This window comes from Miniopterus natalensis, chromosome 16, assembly GCF_054644295.1.
Source record: "Miniopterus natalensis isolate mMinNat1 chromosome 16, mMinNat1.hap1, whole genome shotgun sequence".
Lineage (NCBI taxonomy): Eukaryota > Metazoa > Chordata > Mammalia > Chiroptera > Miniopteridae > Miniopterus > Miniopterus natalensis.
This window is the reverse complement of record NC_142096.1, coordinates 33,694,163-33,718,851: the sequence shown is the minus strand read 5'-3', so window position 1 is coordinate 33,718,851 and position 24,689 is coordinate 33,694,163. Positions and strand designations below refer to the sequence as shown.

General features: G+C 43.7%; 1 protein-coding gene across 8 annotated transcripts in view; it reads left to right on the top strand.

The window, feature by feature from the left end:
• MTSS1 (MTSS I-BAR domain containing 1) overlaps positions 1-24,689 on the top strand; it is a 136,205-nt gene that overhangs the window by 22,141 nt on the left and 89,375 nt on the right. For all 8 annotated transcript variants that reach the window (XM_087825481.1, XM_087825480.1, XM_087825479.1 and 5 more), the window contains exons 2-3: positions 406-467; positions 4,071-4,144. In XM_087825481.1, the coding sequence (XP_087681607.1) occupies positions 406-467; positions 4,071-4,144 (136 nt within the window). The remainder of the gene's footprint in view (positions 1-405; positions 468-4,070; positions 4,145-24,689) is intronic.

Below are 24,689 nucleotides of genomic sequence, written 5' to 3'. Positions count from 1 at the left end.
CCAGTCACTCTGGTTCCCTCTTCCCTGCCATTTGGGATAAGAGTGAGATCAGCCAGGGCTGTGATCAAGGGGTGCAAGGGGAGCCTTAAATGTTCTGCACATCTTGAATTTGGACCCACCATCTATTGATGCAAAAGTGATGCATCAATGTATGTGTTAGATTCTGCCCAACTTGTTCCAGTTGGTGTCTGTAGTGTTTACTTGATTACAGGGACTGAGTATGTTCTAAACCCATTCCTGAGCCCCAGTACATTTATACGTAACCTGGCAACACACTATAGATTGCAAAGGAAGGGAGCATACACAGATTGTTCCTGTGTCATTGGAATTGGGTGTTGTGTTACTGTATTAATCAGATGCCGGTCACAGCATGACTTACTGATTGATGGCTTTGTTTTGTTGTAGGGGAGCTATCCAGTTTGGGAAGATTTCATAAACAAAGCGGGAAAACTACAGTCCCAGCTTCGGTAAGTAGAAGCACGTCTTCCCCAGGAAAATGGCAGCGTCCTCAGAGGATGGACTAGCATGGCTCTAAGACGCAGAGTGGGGTTAATTTTGGAAGTGTTACAGACATAGAAGCATGTAGTGGGTTCTGATTAGAGCATTGTCACTAGCTGTATGTCCTGGCCTCTGATTCCCATGTGTAAAATTAAACTCATGTGCTCTGCCTCCTTTCACAGTTTGTGAGGGTTAAATGGGGTATTATATGTAAAGTAATAATGGGTGGCATTTATAAAACATTCACTATGTGCCAGGCATATGTTAACTTAATTAAATCTTAAAACCCTAAGAGCTATGCATAGTTATTATCCCCATTATACTGATGAGGAAACTGAGGCACAGATAAGATAAATAATTTATCCAAAGTCACATAGCTAGTAAATGAAAGGAATTTGAACTTATGGAGTGCATTCTGCTTACTGCCTGTTCTTATAAAGAGTTTAAAACTTAGTGTTGACGATTATAGAATCCCAGTTTTTTAAGCAGCTTTATTGAGGTGAAATTTTATGGTATGCAAATTATACCTCAATAAAACCACTTAAAAAACCATAAGATTTAGTGCTGATCTGCTCCAAGGAGCTATTGTTATTGCCTCGTCTTGTGCTTGTTCATTTATCATTTGATAAGAAATAGAAATATATCAACACCTTGTTGTTAAAACTATATGCTATATGCTCATAAATCAGAATGAAGGGGTACTTTTTCACTTTGTGGGTGCTCCATGAGGGATGGGACATTTAAAACAGCAGTCACTCCCTAGCCGGTTTTCTCAGTGGTTAGAACACCGGCCCCAGGACTGAAGGGTCCCAGGTTCAATTCCAGCCAAGAGCATGTACCTCGGTTGCAGGCTCAATCCCGGACCCCAGTTGGGGGTGCGTGCGGGAGGCAACCAATTGATGTATCTCTCTCCCTCTCTTCCACTCTTTCTGAAAAGCAACAGAAAAAATACCCTCAGGTGAGGATTGAAAAAAAAAAAGGCAGTCAGTTTAATGACCCTTGTTCATGACATATGGGGATCACATAGATTGGTTTGGTTTGGATATATAAGGGTGGTTTTCCAGAGAACAAAGCAGGTAGGTATTTTTTTAGAATCAAAAGCTATGTGGATGACAGAGAGAGGACAGATGGATGACATGTTGCTCTTGGGCTTTTGCCTGTGGACACCAGGGGTTACTGCCCAGAGCTTTGCCCATAGGACCGGATATAGCATGGCTGCCCTGGAGATCAGGAGAGAAGAAGTTGGGACAAGCAGATCTTTTCCCTTTCATTCCTGCACCTTGCTGCCTGGGATTTCCAGAGCCATGAGAGGGCCTCCAGTGGACAGGAATACGGCTCCTTTGCAAGTTGTCAAATCCTTTCGCATTTCTTTGCTTAAGAATTTCTTACTTTATGCTGAATCAGATCCACATTCCTCTGCTCAGAATGCAAGGCCCTTCACTTTTTTATTAGTTACATCTCCCCCGCCTTTCCGTGCCACTGTTATCATTTATTTCAAATAGGTTAGCGTCCATCCTGGAGGTGACCTCCTATAGTAAAACAATAAAACACTTAATTCCGCGCCCCCCCCCCCACACACACACACACTTTTTCTTATCTGGCCTCATTTCATTGTCTGGCAGGCTTTCATGGTTGACCAAGGAAAAGATTCCCTTCCCTTTTTACCCATGAGGCAGCCGAAGCTTAAAGTGATTAACTGATTATACATTCAAAGTAAGACTTAGAGCAATCTTATCTTACCCTCACTGGTACAAAGTACATTTTATATTTTTCAACAACATTTAAGCTTCTTGAGAGCAGGGACTGTTTCTTTATTTTGTGAAACTACTGCTACCTGGCTGAGGGCACTACAGGGGCCTCCCGCACACGGTGTCATTTTCTGTATTCGAGAAACGATAAAGAGGTGAGTGTCGAGGAGGCACATAGCCTGGGAGTATTTAAGCTGAATCACTCCTTCCTGCTGTGTGTGTTTGCATGTTTCTTGTGTCCGATCAGAGAGGCCTAAGATGTCTTGTGACAACAGAAGACAGTGAAATATGACTCACTGGAAGGCAGTGGTTAAAAGCTCTTAATTCGTCACACTTGACCACTGTCCTCATTTTCAGTGGCGCCCTGGTGACGCACAGGGCACATGGCACCCCTGCAACGGGCTCATTAAATTTGGATGATCAGCATTGACTCGAATGAGAATGAATCCAGCCACTGTGTCAGATATTAATTGTAAATCTGAATGAGCTATTTATAAATCCTAGCATATTTGATAAAACTAATTTGTTCAGGGTTTGCATTGGATGTCAAGTCTTTTGAAAATGTGCTTCAAAGTGATATTCTTTAATTTTGGTTTTGTTTTTTATGTCATTTAAAAAAAACTTTTGAGCAGAACGCTTTCTTGCTCTACTGGAAAATATCAGGCCTCCTTTTGAAGTCCCGCTCTAGGGGACTGGCGCCCAGGTGTTCTGGGACCACACCCAGCACCTCCAGGAGCCTTTGGTTTCATAGCCACTGTTGCTTATATTTCAAGGCCATTTCTTTTCTTTTTCTCCATTTTGAACTCTTTCCTTTATAATCCTTACTCTCATCTCCTTCCTTCAGCAGCTTTGCATTCTTAGTCATGCTCAATAAAGACTGGATTCATATATGAAATACTTAGAAATTACGTCAAGCTACGAGCTCAGTTGCAAAGTACAAATCCTAGGGCTGGCTTGCTAGTTTGGGGTACCCACCGCCCTGGCACCGAGTGGTGCCCGCTCGTCATCGAATGACATCTCGGATCACAGCTTCAGGAACCAGTAGACCACAGCGCTCAGGGCATCTTACAGTGCTCAAGGGCATTTGAAAAATTCCAGGTTATTTCTAGGTCAGCAAATGAGTATTGTAACTTTTCCCTAGTCTCAGCTTTTAGGAATTCAGAAGATATAGTTGAGATAGCCTTCTAAAGTTGAAAAAGCAGTATCTCAGTTTCACTATAATTATGATTTAGGGGGAAAAGTCACATAGCTAGGATCTTGATTTGTAGTGGGACGAGCAGAGGACTGTGCATTGTGCTGGGCTACTAGTCCCAGCTCTGAACTAGTGATTTGGGAAGTCACCTTGAGGTTGTGGTCTCAGTTTTCCCATCTCTAAAATGAGTTATTTAAACTAGATGATTTCTCGCAAAGATTCCTTCTCGAAATCCATGTATATATTGTTTTCCTACTCTAAAATTAATTTTTACTTGTATACCATTTATATTTTTAATAATGTTTTTCTTTTCAGTAGAAACACCTGTCTTTTCCTCCTTTGTGACATTTTACCCAGAAATAGTTGTATGCTACCAGGTGAGATGGGATGGGAGGAATTGCTAGCATTTATTGACTAGCACCAAATGAGCTGGACATTATTGGGACAGAGTTGCTGATCATATGAGGAAGAGAAATGCTTCCTAAGAAAAAAATGGGTCCACAAAGCGAGTGATTGTCCTTGTCCAGCTGGCCTGTTTCTCCTGGAAGATAATGTTCAGTCCTCGGCAGAGGTTTTTAGCCCTTGAGCTGTAATGACATTCCTCATGCTTGTGTCATCTGTTTGTATTTTAGGACAACAGTAGTAGCAGCAGCTGCCTTCTTGGACGCCTTTCAGAAAGTGGCCGACATGGCTACCAACACACGTGGTAAGCAGATGGAGGGTGGCTCCTTGCCCGAGCTGGACTCAGCACGCAGGCTCTTTCCCTTGGGGCGGCTTCACGGGAAGACAGCCGAAGTTATCAGAGCTGAGCTGACTCATATTTAAATTTTTTAGCGCTGTGAGATTCCACATATTAGCGGTCAGAAAGTTCTCCAGATGATAAAGCACAAGAGAAGAAGAATGAAAAATAAAGGAAAAGAGCCACTGCTGAGGCGTGAGCTGGCTCTATGTGTTTTCTGGTCACTTTTAATGACATGCTGGTTGTAGAGCCCTGAGCTGTGCATTTGGTTGTCATTCGTTTTCCCCTTTTCACAAGGGTTGTCCTAAGGTGTTCCTCATTCCCTTGGGGAATGGGAAGCAGTAAGGATGATTGGATGGACCATTTTTCTGGGTTCTACAAAACGAGGAACCCTTGTGTAAGTAGTGTCCTATTGCATTGTATTTGTGTCTCCCACATTTGACTGCAAACCCCTTGAGGTGCAGACTATGACTTCTTCATGCCTGAACTCCCCAAACATAGTGCCTAGAACATAGTGTTTACAGTATGTATATTAAATCAAGGAAAAAAGAGTAATCTTTTGAAATGTTTTAATGGTTTCAGTGACTATTGAATTACACAAAAGACAATAATAACATGTGAAAGATATAAAGAAGAAAACCAGTACCCCGGTATTCACCGCCATGGTTAGAGTTGCAGCATCAGCTGTAATGGAGAAATCTCTGTTCAAAAGGGCGTGCTTTCCTTTTCATTCCTAGAGAGAAGCTCTCCTGCCTCTTTTGTTGCTATATCTTTCAGGGTCTGCTTGTGCACCGACTTCTACATTCTTGTTCTTGTCATTGTCAAGGTGACATTGGAAAATGTGGGTGTGGGACTTGCTCCCACTCACATGAGAGTTTGTTGTCTCTGATGCACATGATGGGTACCTCCGGAGGATTTCACCAAGCACTCATTTACCACATGGGCTTAGTTAAATATTCGAGTAAATTTGCAGTGAGCACACTTCTCATTCATTCAGGGAACCTGGAAACTGGTAATATGTCAGGCACTATCATGGGGCCACAAAAGTCAGTACGTTACTCTCTTGATCCTGGAGGAGCTTGAAATTGAATGGGGGGAAATGTGATGCACAAAATCAAGAGTTCTGGTGTAGAAATAATATGTTTGCTATGATAACAGTGGTAGAACAGAGTGCTGGGGAAATATGAAAAAGTGAGCAATTGACTCAGCTCAGGGAAATGAGGGAGGGCTCCCAGGGGAGGTAATATTTCTCTTCATTTCCAAGATGCCAACAGTGTTTCAAAAGGTTGCCTAGGAGAATGTGATGGTGACATCAGAGCAGTGGTGACTTCCTCTGGTTTACCAGCTTGATATGGGTCTTAAGCACTATGTTTTTTAAGCCTTTTTAAAAAAATTATTGCATAGTTTATATGTGTTTATTGTAGAAACTGTAGAAAATACAAGTATAAAGAAGAGTAGAACATTGAAGCCAGTCTTCACCATTGTTAGTGTTATTGGGTCTATTTTATAATATTTTCTTTTACTTCACCGGTATCTGGAACTGGACTTACCAGTTATATTGATGTCTTTCTAGAATAGCCACCAGAATGCGTCTACTTTAAAGAACTTAGATATCTGGCATTGCATTTTTGAGGCTCTATGATTCATAATAAGTTTTTATATTTTAATGTTTAATTATGGGATGGACCCTAACAGATGGACTAGAAAGACATCCCCCCGTTGTCCATAATTTCCTATAGTGGGAACCTGGATTTTTGCAGAGGCTGCTTCCAGAGTGGTTCTCTGTGGGAAATGGGAGACCCTGCAAGTTCTCATGATTGAAGGGAGGAAAACCAGAGCAATTATTTGTGAGAGAAGAAACCAGAATAGCCTCTCTGTGGGTGTTATAGAGGTAGAGTAGGAATTTAGAGGTTATGTGTTGGACAAAAAACAAATAATATCACAGCAAACAGACTCCAGCTTTGATATATTTTTAAAGTATTTGATTTCTGGTCATTTTTAGTGATTCCAGAATACTTCACATCTCACCATGTGCACTGTGGAGAAATAACTTTCTGTGGCATGTGGGAGGGTGAGGACTCGCATGACCTAGAAAGTGTCTGGTTGATAGAAAGGAAATACATTTTATGGAAATGATAAGAGAGAAACTCGAAGGCACACACTTTTTGTATGTTCAGTAAGCATCAGAAGTGTTTTTTATTAAGTTAAATTTTACTTAAAAATGGAAGAATATGGAACATGCTCTTCAGTTTAAAAAATTCACGTAACAAAATATAGGAAATTAAGTCCATCCTCCCAGTACCTTTTGCAGGGATTGGGTTTATTGTCACGTATAGACTTTTTGCATACACAAACAAACCCGTCTGGGAGGAAGAAAAGCTAGTTGCAGAACAATATGTAGAATGATACATAAAATAATGTATATCTGTATGATCTTTTTCCAAAGGTAGCCCATCAGAAACACCATCCCTGTGCTTTTACTCCACAGTATGTTATAGGATCTTTCTATGTCAGTACCTATAGCTCTACCTCACTCTCTCTAGCGGCCAAATGGAATTTCAATGATGGGATGTAGCACAGCGTAATCATTCTTCTGTTGAGGGATATTTAGATTATCTCCATTTATTTGTTATTATAAGCTACGCAGCAATTAATGCCCATGTCTGAGCCCTTTTAGAATCTATGCGTAATCTGTTTTTAATGACGTATGCATCACCAAGGAAACGATGAATCCGTAGAAATGCCTCAGGCTGTTTTGGTCAGCAGTAAATACATATTTGTGCTTATGGTCACGACGGGCTGAAACTCTGATACAGTGTGTGGTTTGATATCCACCCTCTACAGAAAGCCCAGTGTCTTGCTTAGGGACTGTAGGTGTGTTTTTCAAGGCCTTCTTGCTGGAGGTGACGAGGGAATAGCAGTTATTCCTAAGTTCCTCTCATTTGGGTAGGTGTCCAGAATTTCAAGCTGGCAGATCTCTGGCTTCCAGAATATTAGCATTCCATATTGTTTCCCAAAGGAAACAGCTCAGAAAGGTCTTTGTCTTTTTTACCAAATATTTTACACAAGCTGTTAGTACAGTTTATTTAGGGACAGATTTTAAAGCTAGTAACTATAAGAGCAAAATTTTTCTGGTCATTATATAACTTGTTACATAGGATATGGAAATATGTCAGAACTCTGGTTCTTTTTTTTTTTTAAATGAACAGTGCAAGTTGCTCTTACAATGTGTGTATTTAGGTTAATAATTAAACGATAATGGGACTTAGGAGTTTATTAGCACCATAATACATGGTACAGTTTCATATTTTATTGATTTTGCAACTTGTGTTTACTATGAAAGTAACCCTTTTTCTGTGTTATTGGCCATAAAGAATTAGTGGTTAGGCATTCGGTGTACTTAGAAAGCCAGACTTTTGGGGCAGAATCACCGTTCTCTTCTTGCCTGTGATGGACCAGCACTCAAGCTGTTGTAGAAATTGAGAAATGTTTGAACTGACTGGCATGTAGTTATCTGGGTTACTTTAAAAATGGAAAAAGAGAAAATGAACTCAGGTGGGGGAGGCTTCTCAGCCCTCCACAGCAGAGGTGGCCTCTCCTGGGGAGCAGCATCCCTACACCTTTAAGCACACACCCTCGCATACCAGGGCCCAGCTCTCCGTCAGTGGAAGGTAGGCCTATGGAGCTGATCAAACACTGTCTTACTCAGCACTGGCCCTTCGTGGCCACTGCATCATTGCTGAGGTCAGCAAGGGCCTTTGAAGAGCATGATGCTGTGTGACTTTCAGTTTTGGCTGCCTCTGGCTGCCATAATTACTCTAAAGTTTTGAAGAACAGTCTTGGAAATGTTTAGGCGATGATACACCAAACCCATAGGAAGGAGTTTAAGATTATAAGAAAGAAGAAAATGGATCCCCAGCTGACTAGATCATCCTTAATGTCTAAAACCCTTCATACGTCACTTTAGAAAATGGGCATGGTTTGAATCTTGAGAATGATAGTTGACCTTTATTGAATATGTAACATGGGCTGGGCTGTGTCCTCTGCATTTTACATATATTGAGTCTTTATTTTAACAACAGCTCCATGAGGTGGGTGCTCATGATCTTCATTTTAAGTGGTGAAATCGAGACGAAGAGAGTTCACCAAAACTGACCAAGGTCATGTGACTAGTAAGTGGTGAAGCTGCAGTCTGACCCAGAGCCTAGAGTTATTTTTTTTTAATCCTCACTTGAGGATAATTTTTCCATTGCTTTTTCAGAGAGAGTGGAAGGAAGAGAGAGAGAGAGAGAAGCATCGATGTGAGAGAGACACATTGAGTGGTTACCTCCCATTCATGCCCCGACGGGGGATGAACCTGCAAACAAGGTACGTGCCCTTGGCTGGAATCAAACCTGGGACCCTTAGGTTCGTGGGCCGATGCTCTAACCACTGAGCCAAATTGGCTAAGGCAGAGCCTAGAATTTAACCATTAAATTACGGTTCCTTATATAAGGAGCTCCTGGATTTAGTATAGACTTTTTATCTGCTTAAAAGTTAGTGCTCATCAGTGGATTAAAAACAAGTCTGTGTTTCACCTTGGAGTAACATCTGGACTGGGGACTGGGATGTCTGTGTTTGTCTTCTGGCTGTGCCGGCTGGGTGACCCCGAGTAATTTCATTTCCCTGGGCTTAAGTTTTCCCACCTGTAACTGGGGTTTTCCCAGGACATAGGGCCCTAGGTGGTCACAAGTAGACTTTTTTGGCTCTAGTTTTCTGCGATTTTAAGTCTTGATTCGACCCTATTAAATCCATAAAATGTGAATGAAGTCAGGCAGTCTGAATTTTCCCTTCTATATTATCTTTAGAGTTTGCTCTGGAGACAGAGGGAGTGGAGGAAGCAAAGTTAAGCAGAGAATAATGGGGGGAGAAGGTTAGAAGAGTAGAAATGACACATGGGCATTTGGGCTGATTTGAGCTCAGACATGTGCATGAGGAGGGCAGGCCTTGGGGGAGCTGGAACTTTCAAGGCAGCCATCGAGGTCCAGGCAGGCAGACGTGGGCTTTAATCGGCGAGCATGGACTGCCAGTGTTCTGTGCAACGGTGAAGAAAATCTCTGTGGCTTATATTGGATAAAGCAATATAAAATATGATGTTACATGTTTTTAGCATAGATTTTGTTAAACGCTGTGGTCTCTGGATCTGGCTGCGTGGATTATAATTACTCCAGAGATTTGTTTTAAAGTACAGATTTCAGGGCCCTGCCTTATACCTGTGGAATCAGAATAATGGGGAAGGGAGGGAGGAATCTCAGATTTATACAAGCTTCCCTGGAGAATAAGGCCTCTTGCAAGCATCCTGCCACAACCCACCTGTCCAATGACATCTCCGCCCATGGCCGGCAGTTCCACCCACAAAGAAATGCTCATTGTTCCCGGAAACCTTTAAAACCTTCATCTCTTTCTGCTTGCACGTGTGCATTCCAGACCCGGAGTGCCCTTCCCAGTCCACCCCCTTCCACTCCCTTCAGATGCTTGAGGGCCTGCTGCTTGCCTGCCAAGAGCCAGTGAAAGAGTCCCATCACCTGTGAAGCTTTTACCCCTCTCTCCCAAGGTCAGGCGGGTTTCAGGGCTCGGGACCTGTGCAGCACATGCTTCTGCTCACCTCACTGGGTTGTCACCATCTTTCCCACTAGACTTGCACACACTGCCAGGACAAAACCCGCGTCTGCTCCTCTCTGAGGAACCCGCATACCCAAATGCTAAGTGTCTGGCATTTGGCAGGATGTAGATGTTCGCACACAGCACTAGGTAGGCCTGGGTGAGGAAGGCTGTTTTTTCTGGAGACAGGAGGCTGCTGGGATGGAGTCCTTGTCCAGATTCCACTTGGGAGTTAAGAATTTGAATCTCGGCAACTCCTCCCTGACATGAGCCTCTGGTAGGATGTGTGACTTCCTGTTTCAATGCGCCTGGAGAGGGCTCAGCAGTTCTCTGATGAGGCCATGGGCAGGGGGCATGCGGTAGAAGGTGCTGCCCTGCTGTGGCTGGGGTGGGGGAGAGGGGAAAAGAAAGGGACTATTCCATTGTAGGGGCGGGAGGTGCAAGGAAGTGGTTTCCAAGAGGCAGCCGGGCTGGTCTTGTTTGCCCCCAAGTTTTATTTTAACCAGATTGTTTAATGGAGACGTCAGTGGCCCTTAACTTCTGGATTGACTTTGGTGTTCAGGTCCTGAACTCCCTTTCGTGGAATTAGAGCTTTATTATTTCTATGTGGGAAGCTACTTAGCCACAGACTGAGAAAAAAAAATTAATTATTTAAAAAAGTCTTTAAAAAGCTCTTTCTCACAGGCCTAGAACTAAATATTCTTTGAATATGACCTTAAAGGAATGTGGACATATTCATTTGTTAGATTAAAAAAGCATGAAACTGCAGTGTGTGAATCTGTGGATGTGGCTGTAGGTCATAAACTGGCTTTGTCCTCTTAGAGGTCAATTTGGGTTCCTTAGTTATTTTTGGTTACTGTCCTGAAAATTCTTACAGGAAAAGCGAGAACTTACGAGTGTTTGAGAAATAAGCTCACTTGTAAGTTTTCTTTAACAGCTGAGCTTATTGTTTTGAAAGATTCCAGGATAGTGTCTTCATTTTTCTGATGACCTTAATTCCAGCCAGGGCTTTATAGGTACTGGGAGAAGAAGGAATCAAGCATAAAGCATCTCCTGCTGCCCGGAGAAGTTTTATGATGACTGGCTGAGGGTCATTTTACTTAGAGCCTGTACATAGCTGCTGTAGGGGCTCCAAAATCTCAGCGCTGATGTCCTGGAGCCGGGCAGCTCTTCAAGGCCCAGGAAAGGGTTGCTGATTTGGGAAAAGATGAATGAACTGAAGCACCTTCTAACTTGCATGCAGAGTGGGTGGGCCGGCAGCTGTATTCTCTAGTATTTTAAAGCATGAATCTAGGTTTACTGTTTGGCCAGTGACCTAGGCTCTCTCGATTGCCTTTCATTTTGGGGATTTTGAACTTGACTTCTTGATTTGATTCACATGAATTATGCTGAGAAAGCCTTAAGCAAATTTCACTCTGCTGGTAGTTCCATTTTGAAAAATTCTCATTGCTGTGCTGTAGGTGAGTGTGAGAGTTAGAACAAAGCTATGAAAAATAAATACATTTGTATTTGGTTAAAGTGGGAAATTGGCTGGACTGAGATGAAGTCATCCGCCTTCCTCTCATATTTCTTTTTTATTCCTTTTTTCTCCTTTACTTGCAGCCCTTATGTCAGGATTTGACAGGTCCTGTGTGTGCTGTGGTGAATGACCCCAGTGCAGTCCTGACCTTGGGGGGCTTTTAGGCTGGGCCTGGGCCGTTCCGTGTGACAGAACTTCCGGTGGTATGGAAATGTTACACATTTTTGTCATCTAGTATGGTAGCCACTAGCCACACGTGGGGTTACTGAGCACTTGAAATGTGGCTAGTGTAACTGAGGAACTGAATTTCTAATTTTTAAACTGTATTAATTTTAATTTTAACAACCACATATACCTTATGGCTACCCTGTTACACAGCACAGGCATAGGGAGTGTAATGATTCCTACAAAGAAAGGCTTGTTCTGCTTGAACAGTAGATGTAGTATTTTATGAGTCATCTGATTTATCCACTTTATATCAGAAAGCTTTATTAAAGGCTTCCTGTGTACCTAGGGCTCTGGGCATGCAAGAGTCTGAAAGGGCTGTTTCTGAGGCTTTGGGTTAGTGGTGGGAGAGGGTTTAGGCAGGCAGGTGGTGGGGGTATTAGGTGGAGAGGTACATATAAACAGTAATCATAATTTCAAACAATAAGTGCATCCCTGTTCTTTTTAAAGCATGTCCCTTTCATGCATTCTCAATGGACAAAATATTATACAGTACATAAGCAGGCATAACATATGTTTGTGGAATTAAAAATTGTGTGAAGAAAGGGGTAATAAGGGGGGGAAAAGTCCAAAAAGATTCTTATGGGAATGATAATGGGGGAAAGCTGGAGAAAACTATTTTGTGATGAAGGCTTAGCTTTTAAGACAGGTCAGCCTTTTGCCTGTTGCCCCACTGAAGGTGCATTTAAGTAATTTTCATCAACCTGATGAGGATGATTGCTGTCGGATACTTTACTGGGATTAACAAAATTGGCAGTCCGTGTTACCGAGCTCCATGAACTTGTCAAAAAAAAGTTGCCCAGGGTTGACCAATAGGTGGGTCCTGAGGCAGCCAAAATCAGCTTCCCTCCTCATGGTTACGTTAAAAATTTACTATTTGTAAATATTCTTTAACCACACTTGAATGTGAAGAAAGACTTTGCTGCTGGGTTATATCAAAAGGCCCTTCCTTAATTGGACTTTATAGCTATAATCCTTTTAATGAAGATTTACTAGTATGCTTGTGTGTATACGTTTTTGTTTAATCAATATAACAACATATATAACAGCCTGTGTGTGTGTGTATCCAGGAGATTGGAATCATGAACCCAGCATTATTGATCTTTTCTTGATGTTGAAACTGATGACTGACATAACTGTTTACAAGTGGCCTTCTCTTATTGATCTTTGGTTGTGTAGCAACAGTTGCCAGAGATGGGCTGTTCCACTGTGGTCAACCAGCATCCTGCCTGTGTCATGTTTGGTTTTTCACTGTGTCTTCCCGAAATGACACGTGAAAGGGCAGTTCTTGTGGCTTGGCCTGAGAGGCACTAACCTGAGTCCCACTTTTACATAAGGGTGTCCAGAGTAGATGTCACCAGAATCCTAAAATCCTATACCAGGGAGAGCTAGGAATATCCAAATTCCACACCCATGCCCCTGTGTGTCCTGTTAGGCTTGTTCCACCGCTAACCGGGGAGAAACATCCACTCCCGCTCAGTTCAGCGGTGTTACCCGGGTGTGCCCTGGCCTATTTTCCCAGGTGATGCTTGAATTAGGATGTGTGCTGTTTCCTGTCTAACCTTGGCAGCCTTAATAAATGCAGGCAAATTCCATGCTGGCGGTGGTTGTGGCAGCAGTGGGAGGGAGGTCCGGGCGTGGAGAGGATGTGTTCCTGTGGGTGACAGGGTTGGTGTGTGCTCGGCACGGCTAATTGTGTTGTTAGGCAGCTTCCATCCTGGAGCGATGTCCTCAGCACTTCACCCTTTCAGCTTCCCAGGCTGTGTCCTGCGTTTTTACACAAATGGGAGGGTTCTCCCCCGCATCCTAGTCCTTTCCTTCCCTTTACTTTTTACTTTGGCTTAATAACATACTCTTCCACCCCCTCCACTGCCACTCACACCAACGTGTGTCGTCACTTTTGGTAAAATACTGATTAGCATTCATGAACGAATGCAATTATTCTAGTTCTTACCAACGAGGCAAACCTTTTTTTCTACAATGCTTTCTTGTGAAGATCATTTGCCTTAGAGTCGTGAACTTGCTTTGGTTGGCCTACCTCAGATAAAAATAACTGTGTGGAATGTGAATGTGAACTTGAAGACACTTGAAGTTGTCAAACTAATTTTTCTTGGATGAGTCTACACCTCACTGCATAGCTGCCTCCTCTCTGCTCCCTCTGAGAAAGCCCCAGCCTGAAAACATGCATGAAATGTGAAAACTACTTTGCAGTAACAATTTCATTGTCACTGTGCATGTGTGCACCGCTGGAGGAAAAATGTTAGATCAGGAAGTAACTATGGGAATAAAGAATATTTGCAAGGTCCTCCCTCCATCACTGAGAAACTGACAGTGAATTCTCCCGGTACATTTTTTAAAAATTTGATTTTTATACGTTTAGAAATATATGTATGTTGGCTAAAGTGAGAATCACCTGGAGGTTTTTTGTTTTGTTGTGTCTTGGTTTTTTTTTTGGTTTGTTTTTAACAATTCTCTGGTATTTCAATTTTTAGAAAATACAGGGTTTTTCTTATAGACCATCTAGTATCTGGTGCAGTCTTTTTCTTTTTACAGGGCAGACTGAGTTACAGTGAGGTGAAGTCACTTGCCCAAGGCCATATAGCTAGCCTGGGATTCCCATTCTAACCCAGGGCTTTCGATCTCATGGTTCCCCCGAAAACCTCATGGCGAAGTGGTAGCTCCCTGGCCTCTTGGTTTAGTGGGGACGGTGTTCCAGTAGGACAGAACAAGGGCTGTGCAAACCAATCTCTGTTCAGTACTCTTGGTCAATTAGTGTTGGCAAAGATTTGTGTTTGCTTGTTTATTTATATGGATTCCTTGATCACGTGGTTTCCCAAAGCAGTCTTCCACTTCCAGTCTTTTTTCTATGGAAGATGTTTTCATTTTCTTGTATCTGTGTGTGGGTGTGGGTGGGTGGGCCGTTTGGTTTATATTTTAATCATGTGTTATATTTGACATAAGCATATTTATCTGTAAGAATAACTAGGCTTCTTTCATTTACATTGGCTTATTTTTATGAATATATCTTTACCTGGGCACACGCATGTGACAGCATGTGCTCGCGCTCGCACACACACACACACAATGTGTTTTTGGATTCCCAAATGTTTAAAATTGCCACGGGACTCTTATTTCTAGTAAAAGCTACTGCTGTGGAAATCTGCAGCACTTCCTGCTGTGAATGCCAAGACCCAGGGACCCTGGTTACCATGGAAACTAATATCCAGACGCTGGGAGGTACTTTGCTTTAGAGCTGCATCTGAGCGAATTTCACAGTTCAGCACAATGCTGCTTCTTCCCCTTTTAAAATAAGGAAAGGGGGAAAGCTGTGGGATTACAAATTTAAAAAATACTGTTTCTGCTAACATGCACCCTTTTACTGTGACTCAGTAGTAGGACAGCTCCGTCACCCAAAGGAGGCCAAAGGTACCTGATAAAATGCAAAAGCATCATGGAGGGACAGTGGGAATGGCACTTTCTTCCTGTGCTGCTGACCTGTGGGCTTCTCTTTGGGAGGAACACTCGTGCAAGGTTGCACTGGCTTTATTCCACTGACTCCAGTTGAATCCATTTGGTTTGTCAGAAGGGCCTGACTGCAGACAAAAGACCTTCTGCTCTTGCATGTGCCCAACACCCTGCACTCCCTGACTCCTCTCTCTCGGAACACACCCAGAGACCCCATTCTGAGAGCCTGGAGAGCTCGCCTGGGTTTTAGCCCTCGATTCGCCATTTAAGCACGTGATTGCCATCTGTGCCCATTGAAAGGCGATGCTGATTATGAGAGTGATACTCCATTTGGATATTTCAATTTCAAGCCAAGTGTAAGATGTGTTGCTTATACTGGAACAGAAGGAAATAATGAGCCATGTAAATGTGCCCCTGACCTCCAGTGGTATAGGTGGTCCTGTTGGGCACTGGCCACAGGTGGGCGTACAGCATGTCTGTGCTCCGGTGTTGTTCCAAATGTGTTTGTATCAAACCAGTGCTGAGGAGGGGGGGGTTATTTGCAAACAGTGAGGCAGCCCGGACCCTTTGCCTGTCACAGGTGGCAGGATCTTAGTCCAGCCTTGGCCTTGAGGATTTACTGAGGGCCCTCTACCTGTTGGAGCACTCAGCTTGCCCTTCAGCTGCTTTGTCTCATTGAGGCTTGTGGTAGGAACCCCATTTTTCAAACCAGGGAAACCAGCTTGGTGACTTGAAGTGACTTGGTTAAAATATCACACAAGCAGCAGAGCCTGCAGTGTGTGTGACCGAACCTTCACTCCCAGATCAGTTGTAAGTCTAGAACTACCTAGGAATTTAGACCAGGGCTTCTCAGCCTCGGCACTGTTGACACTCGGGGCTGAGTGATTCTTTGTTGGGAATGCCTGTCCTGTGCATTATAGGATGTTTAACATCATCCCTGTTCTCTACCCCACCCCCGTTGTGAAAATTAAAAATGTCTCTAAATGTTGCCAAATGAGGGGCAAAAATGGCCCTGGTTGAGAACCACCGAGCTAGATTTTTTAGGTGTTTTTATATGGCAGCTCAGTGGAACTGTGCTGCCTTTTGGGGGGCAGTTACAGACAACTTGGTTCAGTTAGCTAGGTTTTAAATTATAGCTAAGTTATGATTTTAGAAATTTCACAGTTCATGCATTGTTTCCTCTGAGTTTGTTTATATCAAACTCTATGCAGGGTCCACATCTTGCCAAGAAAAACTACTTGGTCAGTGTAGGTTCATCAGTTATAGCAAATGTACCACTCTGGTGGGTGATGTGGATAGTGGGGGAGATAGTGCATGTTGGGGACAGGGGTACATGGGAAATCTGTGTATTTTCCCCGAAGTTCTGCTGTGGACCTTAAGCTGCTCTAAAAAAATAAAATCTTAATTAAAAAAAATAGTTGTGATGGTAAGTTTTATGTTAGGTATATTTTATCATGAAAACCAAAACCCCTTACTCATTAAGCAGCTCCTGTCCATTCTATGCCAGCCTTTGGCAGTCAGCCTGGCAGTATTTTGTGTCTTCCTACTCCTTGTACCCCCTGTTAAATGAATGAAATGAGCCTTTACTTTCACACTGATTATGGGAAAAGTCATCTTTAATGAAATTTCTGTGACATGTTTCACTACTGCTCTTACCTATAAGTGGATAGAAATGCCTTCTAAACCAAGCTAATTCTGTAGTTTATCTGCTTATCTTGGTTATTTTTTTTTAAATCTTTACATGCTTAGAGCGTGGAAGGGAGGAAGGCAGCAAGAGAGGGAGAGAAGGGGGCAGAGAGAGAGAGAAAAAGAGAGAAACATTGATCGGTTGCCTTCCATACGTGTCCCAACTGGGGACTGAACCCACAACCCAGGTATGTGCCCTGACCCGGAATTGAACCAGCAACCTTTTGGTGCACAGGACAACACTTGACCATCTTGGCTGGGCTATCTTGGTTATTTTTACTTGACATTTTGGGCCAATAATGGTGGTCGGGACCTGGTGGTGTCTGTCTGGCAAACTCAAGAGCAAAGAGTTATTGCATCTTTCAAACACTTTTAATGATGGTGAAATGCATACCTTTTTTCAGGATGTTAAAGTTTATTACTTTTTCTTTTATGGAGGAGAGAGAAAATGTAACCATCCTTTCAGAAATTAATGTTTTTAACCCGATTTCTTCCATGAAATATGGCTGCCTTGTTTGTCTTTTCTTCATACTCACAACTCACAAAACCTTGTTTTTCCTTGTTACTCTATAATTTATAAAAATTGTGTTGCAGTTGGCTTGGGGAGAATTTACTTAAGCATAGTTGAGCCTTTATACTTTCCTTCTGGCATGGACAAAAGCATCATTAATTATGAATATGAATTCCTTTTGCAAAATGACAAGATTGAACATTTCCTCATGCCAGCATCCCAGCTGTCTCATTCTGATGCTCAACAAAGATGTTTTAGAGATTGTTTTTAATGGCCATGGTATCAGATACTAAAAAACAAAACAAAACAGAGAAGCTAAAAAGAATGCAAAGTAGCTTACGTTCATTATTCTGGAAAAAAATAATGGAAGGTTTTGTTTTACTGTGGCCATTTCTATCTACTCCTGTGATGCACTTGCGGCCTCAAAGTTTTGGCCATGGCTGCAAACCCAAGGATCATTTCTTCTTTTAAAAGTTTCTGCTGTTGACAGAAACAAAATTCTATTTGTTCAGATGATTATCTTTGAGAATCCTAAGACTTAGGTCACTGTTTCGCTCTCCAGGGAACCAGAGCTCACTCTTAGTTCGGTGATGGAGATGGGAGTGGTGTCAGTAGTCACCGAGCCCTCACTGGGCGCAGTATCTGGTTCATTATGGCCTCACTGTGTCTGTAGAGTCGTTTCTGTTACTACCACTGCGGGATGTGAACTGGGGTCTGATTCCAGGGCCTTGAGGCTTTTAACCCCCATGTGCCTTCATCCTGAGTGTGTCTGCTCAGCCGTCGGCCACCCCCGTAAGACCGTTTCTGGGGTTCTCACTTGCCGTGTATCCTCCAGTATTGGCCATTGGAGATTTTGACCCAGATATGGCAGGTGGTTCCTTGGGTTGGGACCCTGGAATAGGCCCTGCCTCTGGCCTCTGGGTGGGGTTTTCTAGTCCGGAGATGGGCCTGTGTTGTGGCATTCCTTTCTAAGCTGTCAGAGAAGCCAGCCTTCTTGGGAATTCCCTCCTAAGTTTAGAGCTCAAAGCCCAGTGTGTATGTGTGACTGTGCATGCATGCTCCTATTTGGTATTGCATATGTATGTTGAAAGATTTGGTTTCTGCTCAAAGTTCCTTGAGTAGGGATATTTAGTGTCACTGTTCCCCTTCTATTTTTAGATTCAGTTTGGGTTTTTTTGAATTTTGGACCACTTCTTTTTAAACCAAAGGCGTTTGTGTGCATGTAAGTTTATTTTTTTTTGCTTACTCTAAATGGCAGCCCTATACTATTAAACATGAACACATCAGGCTTAAACCAAGTGGACACAAAATGGGACTACATGGTTCAATATACTGTTGATTCACTACTTTGAAAATATCAGGAGAGGAGCCAAGATGGTCTGAAAAATTCCTAGGTTGGAGAAGGAGGGGCTGGAATGACCACTTGCCAGTGTTAAAAAGGCAAGACCATGCATTTATCCGTATTTCAAAGCCCACCTATTTCCGTTTTCTTCAAGAACCTGTGATTTGGCTTCAGAACCCCCGTGTTTTCTTTGTGTTTAGTATAAATTTGTCTTGCGATGCTGTTTCACATGACTGTGTCACATCACGGGCTGTCTGTGCACACGCGCACCCTAGGGAACGTGTCCCTCCCGTGTCCTTGCCCCGCCCGGCTTCGTTCCCTCTCTTTGAAGTCGGGGCTGCCGTTGCCTCTGCTGCCCTGAGCTGGCCTCGCAGTTAGCTGCTGGCCCAGGCAGCGGGCCCACCCTTTTGTACTCCATCCAGTGGCCTGTTCTCCCCTCCCCTGAGCCCAGGCTTCCTTCTGCCTCAGCAGGGCCAGATTGGCCACTCCAGCCTTCTCTCTGCGGTATTCTTACCCTCCAGGAATTGAGGCAGCATCCAGAGCCTTCCCGGTCCCTGAGCCTCAAAGGCAAGTGCTTGTCCTGGAATGGGGCCTCTCCCCTGTCCCTGTGCTGCTCCTGCTACCGGCTGAGGGATTATGCGCCCCGAGGAAGAGGCAGGGGTGAAGGGTCACCATGTTAGTTACTGGGCACACAGGCTGATAAACCGCTTCCCACCCTGCTCTCACTCTGCATAATGAAGGCAATGACAGTCATTACAGCGTGAAATGCAAATAAGGGTAAATGATTCAGGTGCGAATGCTGCCCTGTTAGAGCTAAGAAATTGCATGGTGTGCTGGTTCAGACCTTCAACTTGGATTGAATCCCGGCCTGCAGTTGACCTTTGGCAATTTGCTGTAGCCTCTGTGTACCTCCGTTTCCTCATCTGTAAGTTGGATTTAGTAGTAGCACCTATGTAGGATTGCGGGAAGAGCCATTGAGAATGTGTATTAAGGGCATAGTTCTGTGCCTGATCCACAGTAGCTTTCAAATGTTCGCTATTACAATGAATAAGGAAAGCTCCTTCTCACCAGTCCATATAAAGGTGCCAGGCACTATGCACATATATATGGATATGTGTACATGGTATGGATGATAGTAATTAGTCTTTATAGAGAGTAGTTCTGAGAGATGTGGTAGTGATTTAAGCTAAACGGTGGCCAGATTCTTTCTATCATTGAAACAGTTTCAAATATTTGAGGGATGGGTACATTTTCATTGTGGATATTTTAAAAATTTACAACTCCCCCTCCCCCCCAACATACCAACCAAAACCTAGGCTGATGTAAAAGCAAAACCTTCCATTCTTGAAATAGCTCCTTTGGCATAAACTGCATGCAGGAGTCCATTTCTCTCTGCCGAAGTGGTTGGTGATGCTGAATGGAAGAGTAGTTACTCGAGTTCATCTTTTTTTCAGCATGCCACAGCTTCCTTGTGTTGTTTCAGACTTGACAGACATGCTTGTGTAAGGTTGCTAAAGCCCAGCTTTTCGCCCCAGAGGAGGCCGAGCACCATAATCCTCTTTTTTGTTTCTAACCCTGACTGCTGGAATCCACTCCTTTTGGGGGAAACCTTTCTACTCTGTGCTCTGCCACTCAATCCCCAGGTGGCCTTGAGTAGATTATTAACTTGCTGAAATGTGATTAAGGAGCTCCTTTCCTGTGGTCTAAAGAAACCACCACTCTGGCCATGAGGGTCTTTGTGGCCTGGCTCAGCCTTCCTCCCTGGGAATAAGACTGGGAATAATACATGCAGAGTCACCGTGGCCTGAAGGCAGCGTGGGTGGGTGCGAGTGCTCCTTGCAGCCTCACCTGTTTTGCTGGGGGGGAGGTTCCCTTCAGCCAAGCTGTAGAAACACTGTACCTGGCACTGATGAGTATCCTCCAACACAGGTAACAGGTTGTTGTCGGGTCCTGGGTGTTTCTTTCCAAGAGATGACTATAATAGGAGATTGTAATATACTATTAGTGTAATAGGCATATTATATACTTTTAATACAAAGAAGTGTTATATTGGATTCTGGAAGCTAAGAGCCCTAATTGTGGCATATAAATAACCTGTGTTTTTTGTTTTAATTTTCCCCCCCACCTTTACCTTGGCTCAACTTCTGGGGGCTTCCTTCTTCACCATTTTTAGCTGAGAGGGGAGGCAGCAGCTGGCTGGCAGTGGCCCCTGGAGGTTTGATGTCTGGGAGAATGTGGCCTCCTTCAGGGGACTCATCTCTGGCCCTGTCCGGGCTGCCAGACCCTTGGCCTTGCTTGGTCCTGTCTCAACACCTGGGTCCCGAGCCAGAGACTGAGTTGTCCTGCTTGGAAGAAGCCCTCTATTCCAGATGTGGGGGGCTGATTCAGTGGCAGACACGTTGCCGTTTAATAATCTCTTCTTACCTTGAGATGCAGGAGCTAGTCTTGGCCTCCTCGCTCACTAAAGCGCTTGTCCTCACAAACCACCCTTTGCCACCGCAGGGGAGGAAAGTCTTTTCCTACCATCCTTCTAGGTTCCCCAGCTGGGCCCTGTAAGTTTGGACTGACACTTGACAGATGTAACACGAGTAAAGCATACACATTTATTTAATGTACGTTTTATATGACACAGGAGCTTTTGGAAGGAAATAAAGACTCTAAGAAACGGTTAAACCTGAGCATTTCGTACAAGACTTGATGAAGAGCAGAAAGTTGTGAAAAAACATGATAGGACAGAAAGGTGTGAGCTAAGGGTGGTTGCTGGGGAACCTAGTGAGGCCAGTTCAGCCGGATCGCGCTCTCCTCGGAGATGAGAACGTTCCTTTCCTCCTGGCCCAGGGAGCGCTTCTCACACGAGGATCCTAGGACCTGCGTCAGGCAGAAAAGGGAAGTCAGAGTCCTTCCTGCACCTGCCGTTTCCTAAATGCCTTCAGCTTAAAATATTTCTCATATTAAAGTGGCATGTTTTGAGTAGCGTATCCTGATCCCCTTTACACATATGGGATTGAAACCTTGCCTGGACAAAATGGTAAATTAGCACTTGCCACGGACTGGAGAATTTCTTAGGAATAGTCTCAGTCAGGTGTGTTTTAAATCGTCCATTGCTGAGGGTCTCCTGAAGTCACGCTCTGGAGCAGAAATGGCAGGTACATGACAGACACTGCGTTGATCTGGGTCTCTAAGATTCCGAAGCTGGCACCAGGTTGAAGTGGCATTAAAAGGAGGGAAAGTGAAGGCAGGTGGGCGTTTTATAGGTTAAGGCATATGTGTGTTTTTAGTGAAAAAAAGCCAGCAAGTTGCCATTGGCCTGTAAGGTCCATGATGGTAGAGACTGGGTCTGCCTTGCTTACTGTGTTCCTGGGGCCGGGTGCATTGCAGGGGCTCATTAAGCTTTTGTTGGATGAGAGGATGCTATCAGGCCCTGCACTAAAGTGTCAGGATGATTTGAGAAAGATGTTTTTATGTCTGTTGTTACAGAGGATTTGGAGAGGTTAATTAGTTTTCCCAGGGTCAGAGAACTAAATGGCAGAATTAGGATTTTAAAGTCGAATTATTCCTATGAGACCACGCTACTTGCTTGATTGCCATAAATACGTATACTATCCCCAAGCTAAAATCATCTCTAAAATGCATGCAATGGATCAAAGGGGGATCAACGGGGATCATGGTTTAGGAGGGATCAGCCCCAATCCATCACCTTCATACTGAAGGCTCTTGGAGATCAAAGACCTTTAGGGGAAATGATATATCTGGTCTGTTTTCTGTCCAGCAGCGTGACCAGTGCTGAAGGCACACGAGACATCTAGTGAGTACCTACTGATCTGATGCAGAAAATATAAATTAAAGAAAAAAAATATAAATTACTATTCTTGTATCTCTCTTTTGAAAAGAGATACTTTTGAGGTAAGCAGGCACATTTTAAAATTTGTAGTACTCTGCCAAGAAGTGATTAAAGGAGTTTTCAGACTTTCTTGGAATTCATATAACAGAGGTAGGTTCTTTCTTTCTGAAATATACTATTGTAACATTGCCCTTGCCTGGTCTGTTCTTGTTTATACAATGTCTAAACCTCCCTCCCCCATAAAAAAAGGGAAAAAACCCTACATGTACTGAATTCTCCAAAAGTTAGCATCAACAATTTAAAACAGGGTTGTCAACTGTAGCCTGTGTGCCAAATCTAGTCTGCTGCTGGCCCAGGAGCTAAGAATAGTTTTTTAAGTAGTTGAAAAAAATGAAGAGTAATGTTTCATGACATGTAAAAGTTAATGTGACATTCAAACTTGAGCTCATCCATAAAGTTTTATTAGAACACAGCCAACCCATGGTGAAGGTTCAGTCTGTGGCTAGTTTTGTGCCGCAAAGGCAGAGTTGTGTAGCTGTAACAGAGACCAAATGGCCCACGAAGCCTAGAATATTTACCCATGAACCCTTTATAGAAAAAGTTGGCTGTGCCCTGACTAAAGCAAAGTAGCTTGGGAGGAAGGCATAGGAATAGAGGTAAGGTAGAACATATGTTTTCCCTTTAATTTTAAAATTTAAATGTTTAAAATGAATCTTTCTTGTAAAAAGCCCCTCCCCCCCCTTCCTGACTTGTATATCCCTGAGTTGAGAGTCCCAATTGGGGAAGACACAAGAAAAAAATTAACATTTGGTGATTGTAGAGACAGCCTACTAGAAGAATGGTTCTCTGGTTCCCGCTACCTTCCCGTCTGTGTCCCACCTGAGTACCTTGAACACTTTGAATGGTCAGTGTTTTCCTTTGCATCATGTGGGGAGCACCATGTGAGGATGTTCACCTGTCTGACTTTACCATGCATACAGTGAAGAGCTGCTGTGACACAGTGAGGGTGCCAGGTTCTTTCAGTTGGCATGTGCTGGGTGCCCGGGTTGCTGACTTGCAGGGGCTCTCCCTAAGGTGAGCTTGCGTGTTGCCCTTTCAAGGAGCCTGTTGTGACTGATTCACTTCCTACTGCACCTGAAGCCCAAAACCTTACATTTAAAAAGAGTTCAGGGGCCTGGCCAGGCGTGGCTGAGCGGTTGAGCATCGACCTAGGATCCAGAAGATCCAGGTTTGATTCCCAGTCAGGACACATGCCCAGGTTGCAGGCGTGGTCCCTAGTCAGGTGGTGTGCAGGAGGCAGCCGATGCATGACTCTCTCATCATTGATGTTTCTCTCTCTCCCTCCCCTCTCCCTTCCTCTCTCTGAAATCAGTAAAGATATATTTAAAAAAAAACTCAAGGGAACTGAGACTTTTTTCCCCCTTGACAACTTAAGACTCAACACCTACAGGGAGTCGGGTCTCTTTGTTTGATGGGGAGTGGTCTTGGAAGCTAAACCATGACCACATTAACCGTGACAATATCGGCCTTTCCATTGCTCAAGCTTAGATTTGAGCATATTATCCTTCCAGTAGACCTGACCTGTCCAGATGCGATGGGAGGTCTGCCGGGCTGCCCACCCAGCTTGAGCTTCGGAGCTGGAAGTCTCTGGGTAGGAGTGAAAAATGACGTCGTTCTGTACAGCGGGAGGCCGGGGCCGAAGTCCCTGAGCTGGATGGAGATTGAACCAGAAAGGAGTTTTGCTTTTGCGCTCTCCGTATGTCACGGCTCTCTCCTCATTTCTGGAGAACCTTTACTTTTGAGGGAATTTCATCTTTCTTACAACCTTTGCATTGTTAGGAATAACATCCACTTTGTGAAGGTCCTGTTACCCGGTCTCGGCTGTGATTAACTTGGAAAGTCACGGCAGGAATAAGCACCTTCTCACGCCTTCTTCCAAGTCTTCGTGTGTCTGACTCGGTCTTGGAAGTTCTTGGCCAGTTTTCTTGATTTAATAAAATAGAGGGGATTTGAACGTGATGACTTCATGAAGAAGGCAGCACACCCCGAATATCATTCCTGTGATCAGGGCCTACCTCACATACTTGGAATCAGATGTAAAAGTCCTTTAAGGCATATAAGCTGCTGCATGAACATTCATAACAGCACTACTCACAATGGCCGGAACTGCCCAGCTCTCCGTCATGGGACGAACGGATAGACAGGCGTGGTATCGGCACACAGTGGAATATTAAGTCATAAAATGGAGCGAAGTACTAGTGTCTGCTACAAATTGCATGAACC